Raw genomic sequence first — 9,369 nt, 5'->3', positions numbered from 1 at the left:
CCCAATTCGCTCTTCTCTTTGAAAAGTAAAAGAAAAATTCTTTCATTGTTATACAATCCCTCCCCCCAAGTCCACTCTACTGTGCAGCCTTTGTTCTGGACTCCTGTCATGACAATAATACCCAACCATATATCCCTTTTAAACAGTTCTCTCCCTCATCTGTTTCAATGCAGTGTACATTATTTATCCCCTCTTTCTCAGTCTTCCCTCCAGCCCAGTGTCAGTCCCGTGTTACAACAGTGGCACTATGCAGTATTTGTCCTTTTGTGACTGAGATATTTCACTCAGCATAATGTTCTCCAGGATCTTTTAACTACTCATCCCAAATCCCCTAATTAACTACTTCTATCATTAGTGCCAAGCACCCACTCTACTTTCCCTTTAGCCTCTTCCTCCTAAAGTACAACAGATTTCAACTGTTTAAAAAAAAAAAGTCCCTTTCAGGGTTTCAACTTCCTGGGCCCATATACCAAGAAACACTACAGAAAGACAAGCTGGGTCAAAACTCCTGGCCACACTGGGGCTGGTGGTCTCCTGCTGTCTATCTCTCTGGGCCTCAGAGCCTTCAGTTCTAAATCAGATCAAAAGCAGCAGCCTTGAGAAGTTCAGCTGTTAGGAGCCGTCAAATTGGCAATGCCTCATGGTGACCTTAAGCCCAAGGGAATGGAGCCCTGCTCAGTGGTACACCATCCACACAACTTCTGCTGGGCTGAAAACACGGTTACGGTTACAGTCACAGATACAGTCCTGCTCAATCCATCTTGTAGAGGGCCTTCCTCTCCTTCACTGATCCTACACTCTTCCATGACCTCCGTCTCCAAGGACTGGCCCTAACCTCCAAGGGAGGTCAGGAGACCGATAGGAGGAATGGTATGTGAAAGGACTGACCCTGTTGAAGGCGGTATTGACTGTTGTTGTTGTTGTTGTTGAGTGCCATTGAGTCAAAACTGACTCACAGCTGACCCACGAGTGGGTTTTCAGAGGCAGTAAATCACATATGAGATTGCCCATCTTCCTCTCACAGAGTGGCTAGTGGATTTGAACCACATGCCTCTGGGTTGACAGTGCGTCTCCTTACAACTAAGCTAGTCAGGGCTCCCTGTAAAGGGAAACAGGAATACACAGAACCTTTCTGCAGCTATGAGGAGGAATGTGGCATCGGAATTGGTGGTAGACTCATCAATAACCTGAGTTATGCAGATGACACAACATTGCTTGCTTAAACTGAGGAGGACCTGAAGTGCTTGCTGCAGAAGGTCAAGGACTGCAGCCTTCAATATGGATTGAAGCTCATCATCAAGAAAACAAAGATTCTCACCACTAGGCCAACTGGCAGCATCATGATAGATGGAGAAGAGACTGCGGCTGTTAATAATTTCAACTTGCTCAGTTCCACCGTCAATACTTTTGGCACCAGCAGTCACTAAATGAACAGACAAACTACATCAGGAAAGTCTGCTGTCAGGGACCTCTCCAAAGTGTTAAAGAGTAATGATGTCAGTCTACAGATCAAGGTGTACCTGATCCAGGCCATGATCTTCACAATTGCTTGCTATGTATACAACAGCACAATGACTAAGGATGGGAGAAGAAATTGATGTCTTTGATTTGCAGTGCTGGAGAAGAGTACTGAACATATCATGGGCCACCAAGAGCACAAACAAGTCTGTCTTAGAGAGTGTGAAACCAAGTTTCTCCTTGGAGGCTAGGATTTTGAAGCTCTGTCTCATATACTTTGGGTACGTGGCCAGTAGGAACTGGTCCTTGGAGAAGGACATCATGCTTGGAAAGGTGGAGAAATAGTGTGAGAGAGGAAGACCCCGGAGGAGATGGACTGACACAGTAACTGGGGCAATGGGGGTAGGTGTGTCGGAGTCAATGAGACAGGCTCACAACAGGGCAGGCAAAGAGCTCTTGTACACAGGGTCATTCTAAGTCACAGGCCACTCGATGGCACATGACGACAGCACAATGTGTACAGTTCAGCCTAGACTGTGACCTTCAATGGCTGAAGGAAGACGGAATCACCGATAAGCACTGATGGTCAATACACTGAAGAGTAAGGTGCTCCTCATCCCTTGTAAGCCCACGGCACTCAGTCTGCTGTGCGGCCCACCTCCAGCTCTCTAGCTCACACAGAAACACAGAATGTCACGGAATCGCAGCCATAATCCCCCACAACAAGATCAAACCGGTGAATGTCTGCAAACGCCTCTGGCTCTCCTTGTCAGGCCTCATGCACAGAAGCTGTTATTATTATTATTATCACATTAATGGCCCTGCAACCACATGTCAAAATTGCTTGTGCTCCGTGCACTGAGAGGGGAGAACGTGGGGACACTGTGCCTTCTCACAGCAGATGCTTTCAGATCAAATGGCTTCTAATTACCACTTGGATGGCGGAAGGGAAGCGAGCAGCAGCATCACAATCTGCCTGTCACACATGGGCTTCCAGTGCCACCAGGGCTGATGAAAAACCAGACCCATGAGCAAGGGAAGGGGGGGGGGGAACAAAGGAGCCGCCCCGCGCTTGGCTTCCTTAAACAAGAGTCAAATGTCACAGAGGGGAAAGTGTTTATTTCCTTCTGGGGCTGCTCCCTCAAAATCAGTTGATAGGAAAGAAAAAGAAAAACAAAGACCTTTCTTCAATCTATCTGAGCAAAAGAGAAGAAAAACAGATCTATCTGAACTGTGGTGCTGGGGAACGGGACTGACGAGTCCACGGGCTGTCAGAACGGCAGCACATCAGTCCTAAAAAAAGACAATGATCCTCACAAGGGAGGAAAGGGGACTCACTACGTCAGTCATGTCATCAGAAAGGACCAGCTGCGAGGAAAGCCGTCGTGGCTGGTGAAGGAGGGGAATGAGAGAATTCAGGGCAACCACAAAAAGAAAGGCCAACACAATGGCTACAACAGTGGAGCCCAAACACGTCCATGTTGATGAGGATGGTGAAATACAGGGGGACACTTCATTCTGTTTTACCTAAGGTCCTCATAACCTGGAAAGGACTTGTTGGCAACTAACTGTCTGTCTGTCGGCTGGTTGGTCTAGCCACTCCTCTCATCCACTCATCCAGCCATCCATCCATCTATATGTCTATCTATCATCCATTCATCCATCTCTCCATCCATCCATCCATCCATCCATCCATCCATCCATCCATCATCTCTCCATCCATCCATCATCTATCCATCCATCCATCCATCTATCTCATTATGCATCTATCCATCCATCCATCCATCCTCCATTCATCTATCCATCCATCTCATTATCTATCCATTCATCCATCCATCCATCTATCCATCATCCATCTCTCTATCTATCCATCTCATTATCTATCCATTCATCCATCTATCCATTCATTATGCATCTATCCATTCATCCTTTCCTCTCTCCATCCTTCCATCTATCCATCATCCATTCATCTCTCTATCCATCTCATTATCTATCCATTCATCCATCCGTCTATCCATCTCATTAGCATCTATCCATTCATCCATTTCTCTCTCCATCCATCCATCCATTTTACTATCCATACCTCTATTCATTAATCCATCTCTCTCTCCATCCATCCATCCATCCATCCATCCATCCATCCATCCATCCATCCATCTCTCTACCCACCCATCCACCCACGCATCCATCTATCTACCCGCATGTGTATGTATCCTGTGTTACACATGGCTTTTCGGTGCTATTGAGTTGACTGTGACTCACAGTAACGGCTGGTACAATAGACAGAAGCCCTGTCCTGTCCTGTGCCGCCCCACAATCGCCACCATGTCTGACCAACTGTTGCAGTCACTGTGCCAATCCATCTCAATGCGGGTTTTACTCTCCTTATCAACCTTCTATTTTCACAGGACTTTGTTTAAACAGACTGGACTACTATGTGAAGGTCAAGACAATGTTGTTCCAGTCGTATTTTCCATTTCAGAAACTAACATTAGAGTGCTGGGGTTTTTTTTACATTTTCTAACCCCCTCCAGTTCAGACTAATGACTAATGCAACAATACGCCGTTCACTCACTGCCACAGGGGGCTGGGACACCCCAAGCCAATTTTCCAGGATCCTGGGCCAAGACCAGGGCTTCTGCCACTTCTGCAGAGCAGTTTCAAGGGGAGCTATTGTCAGCGCCTCAGGAGAGATGTTGTCCCATCTCCATTACAAACACCACCCAGCACAGGCCGCTTGAGACTCATCCTGACTCATCAAGAAGCATCTTATGAAAAGCTTTCCCTTCTGGCTCGCCACAGTGTCCTCAAAAAAGAAAAATCTTCCCTGAAGACTGGCTTCCTTCCACGCTTACCAGATTTCAGAATGAGGCTGACTCACTGCTGGGCCCTACAAGACGCAGCAATTAAGAGTGCACTGTTTAAAAAAGCACACGACCCTCCCACCGTCCCTCCCAACTCCCCGGAATGACTGGCTGCCTTTCTGTGCTACCCAGAAGGTACAATGCACCCACTGTATAAAAACAGATGGTCTGTGTGAGTTATAAATAGCTTCCAAGAGCGATTAACTGAGGAAAACTAGCAAAACGGAGCAGGAACTAGTCAAGCAGACGTTAAGTCTTAAAGATACAAAAATGAAAAACACACCCTTCATTTTATCACTAAGTAGATCTGGATTTACTTATCTGAGTGTCACAGTAAACAGTCTTAGAAATAAAAACAACTGCTCCAATATCCATATTTCAACTTAAAACATCAAGTCCAGGTTGAGTCCTGACAGACTCTCCAGCAGATTTTCCAAGGCTGTAGAAAGGATGGGAGGAGAATGTCCATTTTTCTCTCTGAGTTCCTGGTGGCTTTGAACTGCCAGAGATGCCACCTTTGAGGGAGCAGTTGAGCTTCCTACAGACTACACCACGAGAGCACCCTAAAATCTCTATAACAGCAATACTATGCGGTTAAAAGAAAACATGGCCAAGAGTTGAAATACCTAAGTTTCAAAGCAACAGAGCAATAGATGTCTTATGACTGTTGAGACAGCTCAATTTTCACCAAGCCCTTGTGGCAAAGTGGATAAGTCACTTGGCAGATAACCTCAACATCGGCAGTTCAAACCCATTTAGCCATCCTGAGGGAGAAGGATGGGGCCGTCAGCTTCCATAAAGGTTTCCAGTTCGGGAAATCCTATGGGTCCGTCTCCCTCTGCTCTTAGGAGTTAGAATTAATGCCACAACAGTGGGTCTAGGAATTTATGTCATCAGTGGCTGGTTTGGCAAATATATTTTTAAAATTCAATATAAGTTCTGATGATAAAATTTCTTCATTTTCAAAGAATTCCAAATTGGTTCATAGAAAAGCTATATTCACAAAATTGGTATCACGGAATTACACATACAAAAATGTTGAATTGGCAAATGTAATTTTTTATGTTTTCAAAAATAAATCGTGCATAGGGTCACAGTGAGTCACAGGTGACTTGACAGCACATAACAACAACAAATGAAAATATGAAAAAGTCAGGGGCTTTTTTGCAAATCAAATTTTTATTCTCAATCATTAAAGGACTCTATAAAAAAATAACAAATAATAGGCAATTTATTAAGGAGGTGGTATGCTGTACTATAGACTGAAAGGTCAGTAGTTCGAACCTACCAACTATTCTTCTGGAGAAAGGTGTCCTTAAAAAAAATAATGAATTTAAAAAAAAAGAATTACATCCTTGGTAAATATTGTCTAAAGCCATTATTGTAGAAGGAAATAAGGATCCAAGAGGAGTGGAAGAGTCTGGAAGCAGAGAGATGAGGATGTACGGGGGAGAAGGGGATTAATCATGGGGTTGTGCAATTTGATGGGTGGGGGGTGAAAGAAATTGAAAGAATTTGTTCTTGAAAACAATGTATTCGAATTCTGTAAATAAATTATCAGAAAATTTAAAAAAGATGTTGGTTAATCTTAAGGAAGATTAGTACCTTGTGTTTCTTGTAATGATTACATTAAATAAGATTTCAATGCAAATAAAAAAATAACTACATCCTCTGGAACTTAGGAGGGTCACTATCCATTGGAACTGATTTAACTTCAATGGGTTTATACTTGGTGAGATCTCAGACCCTTGGTGAGATACCAGACTACTAATGTAAAGATTAAGAGTTCAAACTCACCCAGTAGCACTTTAGAAGAAATGTCTGGCCCCCTCTTCCCAAATGTCCCCACCTTGAAATCACCAAGGAGCAGGTCCTGCACACACGGACTCATGAGAAGACAGAGTCCACTCAAAAGCAACTGATTCATTCTGATTCATCTCCTTGGCAGCACGCCATAGACTGAGAATATATTAACAGCCACAAAACATACATCAGGGGAGCTCTGGTGGCCTAATGGCAAGAAGCTGCACTGCAATCCCAGAGGTAAACGGTTCGAATCCACCAAATGCTCTGCTGGAGAAGGAGGGGTAATCTCCTGTTATCAGTCAAACCTGATTTGACGGCGCACGTGCGCGCGCCCGCCCACACACACACACACACACACACACACACACACACACACAATATATTTTAAAAAAAAACAAACCCAAACATACATCAGTTATGCAGAGCAAGGGTCCTGGTCACCAGCTCCCCTAGGAAACATCACATGTATACTCAAAAAAGACAGCCAACAATATCAGGTAGTTAATGCTAAAAACAAAGCAAACAAGGGTGTCCTGGATTGAATTGTGTCCCCCAGAACCCACCTACATAAAGCTGTAATGTGGGATGCCCTGTGATCTGAAAAACCACACAACTGTGAGAGGATTTTGGAGTGCAACGCGCTCAATCCCATCACAGTCCTGATCCCCTGTAAAGGCAGTTTCCTGAGCTGTGGCCTTTTAAACTCCCAAGAGATACAAAGAAAGAAGGTAACAGAGGGGACACCAAGAAAGCTGACGCGGAGTAGAGCATGTCCTGGGGACGCAGTGCCCTGTGCTGGGAAACTCTACATCCAGAAGAAAGCAAGCCAAGACACACGGACCATCTCCAAGGAATGCCAGACCAACAGCTGCCGGATGACACCAGGACCTTCCCCTGAACCCACAGAGAAAGGCTGTTGGAGCCTGCTCCCTGAATCTGGACTTCTGGCCCCCTAAACTGTGAGAGGACAGATGCTGATTCACTTTTCTTTCTCTGTTACAGCACCAGCAGACAATGAAGACCAATGAATAAGAAACAATGAGCAAAACCCTGGAAGAAGGATGTGACTGGATCTGCCTGGGTTTTAGTCTAGATGTGAAAACACACAACAGGGAATGGTAATGATTTCTGATGAGGTCTGCCCTTGGGGGGGTGGTTGTAATTATTAGGTGTCTGTGACTCATTAACTCATAGGACCGTCCTGTGCCACCCTCACCGTCTCGGACAAGCTAAAGCCCATGGTTTCAATCCCTGTGTCAACCCATCTCATCGAGGGTTTTCCTCTCTACCTGATCCTCTTTCTGTCCTATCATATGAGGACGGAATGTATTAAAAGGAGGTCTGGCTGACGCACAGGGACCCTAGACAACAGAGCACAAGTTCCCCACAAGGTCCCCAAGGCTATGAAGCTTTTTGCTTGCTAAATCTTTCTTCAGTGGAGCTCAACTACCGACCTCTCATAACCAATATTGCCTTTTAGTTTCCAATAGTTCCTTTGGAACTAAAAGCAGTCCAGCGCTTGGCCCTCGGGGCTACCAGGTCCCTTCAAGTTTCTCACACATGCCATAAAAGAAATTTTTGTGAACATCCCTGACAATCTAAAATGAAAAATGCTGGTCTGGGTCAAATAATCTCTCAAAGGAAGGTAAACAGTGCTGGCAGTGAGAGAAAGATGAATGAGAGACTCGAGGACTTGTGAGTCCCTCAGAGGTACCAGATGGTTAACATGTCCGACTGCTAAAAAAAGGGCGGAGGCTGAAGAAGACCCAGATGTGCCTCAGAAGAAAGGGCTGGAGATCTACTCCTGAAAAGTCAGACTTGGGGTGGAGACGATGACAGAGCTCAGTTGTACTTGAGGGGAAAGAGCGCAATAGAGCTCAGTTCTACTCTGCTGCACAGCTAGTCTCCAAGCATCTCACCATGACCTGGTCATGTCACTGCTGCTGGTGGGGGCTCTCCAGTCTCCTGTCACCCACAGCGACCCCATGGACCACAGAGTGATCCTATCTTGTGCCATCCTGTAAGAGGTTCAGGTACTTCCAAAAACACTTGGTGTTCAAAGAATGTCTCTGATTTACCTAATAAGGACTATCTTTTTTTTTTTTAGGTAAAAAGAAAAATCTTTTCATCAAATAGAAATGAACTCTGGTTAAATTACAAGTTCATTTTCATTACTACTTCATATGTAAGATTTCAGTGTGTGAGATGAACACAGTTTGAATTTTTAATTTAATACCCATCCCCATAAATGTACTTTAACGATTAATCATCTTCATGAAATTGTTTTACTTTTTTTCCTACAGATTATCCCGCCCCCCGCCCCCCCCCCAACCCGAGCTTGAGATAAAACAGAGAGCCAGGAGGCATTACATTTTAAAAATATGTAAATCCTATTTCTTCGCAATGCATTGTTAGTGTAGCTTCTGGGCCGTCCCTGTGAAGCACAACAAATGTTTACCTCGCTGGAGTTTCTGCCGTTTGGAGGGAGCTGAGTTCCACAGAATCCAAGACCGCCGCCCGAATCAAATATCTGATAAACAGAGTGGCAACGAGACCCATGAGATGACTCAGCAGTGTTCCCCGACAGAATTCTTCCTTCTCAATATTCAAGAACTGATGCTCGAGTGAGTATGATAAGATCTCCACATTACAGTGTGTACGGCCTACTACTCTAATGCTGTTAATGTCTTAACTCTAAAGAAAAGATTTCTTTCTCGTTCTTCCTATGTATTTACATATTCTTCCTGACGTTTGTTGCCTTTAACCAAGAAGATCACACATTTCTGAAGACACAGGACAGAGCTCCAAGATGAGCCGGCAAAGCCACTTGCCTGTTACTCTCTTTTTCACTATCAAACCAAACCCACTGCTTCCTAGTCTATTCTGACTCATAAGGACCCTGTATCAGCTTTCAAGGTGGAAGTTTTTAGTGGAAGAAACTACCCATCTTTCTCCCGTGGAGTTGCTGGATGGATCTGAACTTCTGGCTTTTCATTAGCAGCTTGATATATTACTCACTACATGTAATTTTAGGGAGCTCTGGTGGCCTAGTGGAAAGAAGCTGTGCTGCAATACCAAAGGCATGCGGTTCAAGGCCACCAGCTGCTCTGTGGGAGAAGGATGGGCAATCTCCTTCCATGCGATTAACTGCCTCTGAAAACCTGCTGGAGGGTCGACCAGCTATGGGTTGGTTCCCACTTGATGACACACAACAACAACATGTATAATTTTAGATTTTTTT

The 9,369-nt window shown here is 44.7% G+C and overlaps 1 protein-coding gene across 2 annotated transcripts in view; it reads right to left on the bottom strand.

Annotated features, from left to right (window-relative positions):
- The window catches only part of TIAM2 (T-cell lymphoma invasion and metastasis 2), a 537,146-nt gene that overhangs the window by 114,399 nt on the left and 413,378 nt on the right, over positions 1-9,369 (bottom strand). The window contains exon 4 of one of the 2 annotated variants that reach the window (XM_006882753.1): positions 8,587-8,658. The exons of the other annotated variant lie outside the window; for it this stretch is intronic. Coding sequence (XP_006882815.1) covers positions 8,587-8,658 — 72 coding nt within the window. The remainder of the gene's footprint in view (positions 1-8,586; positions 8,659-9,369) is intronic. 2 annotated transcript variants of the gene reach the window in all.

Source organism: Elephantulus edwardii, unplaced genomic scaffold (assembly GCF_000299155.1).
Source record: "Elephantulus edwardii isolate Elephantulus edwardi_28Jun2011 unplaced genomic scaffold, EleEdw1.0 scaffold00024, whole genome shotgun sequence".
Classification (NCBI taxonomy): Eukaryota; Metazoa; Chordata; class Mammalia; order Macroscelidea; family Macroscelididae; genus Elephantulus; species Elephantulus edwardii.
This window is presented reverse-complemented; position numbering and strand designations above follow the sequence as displayed.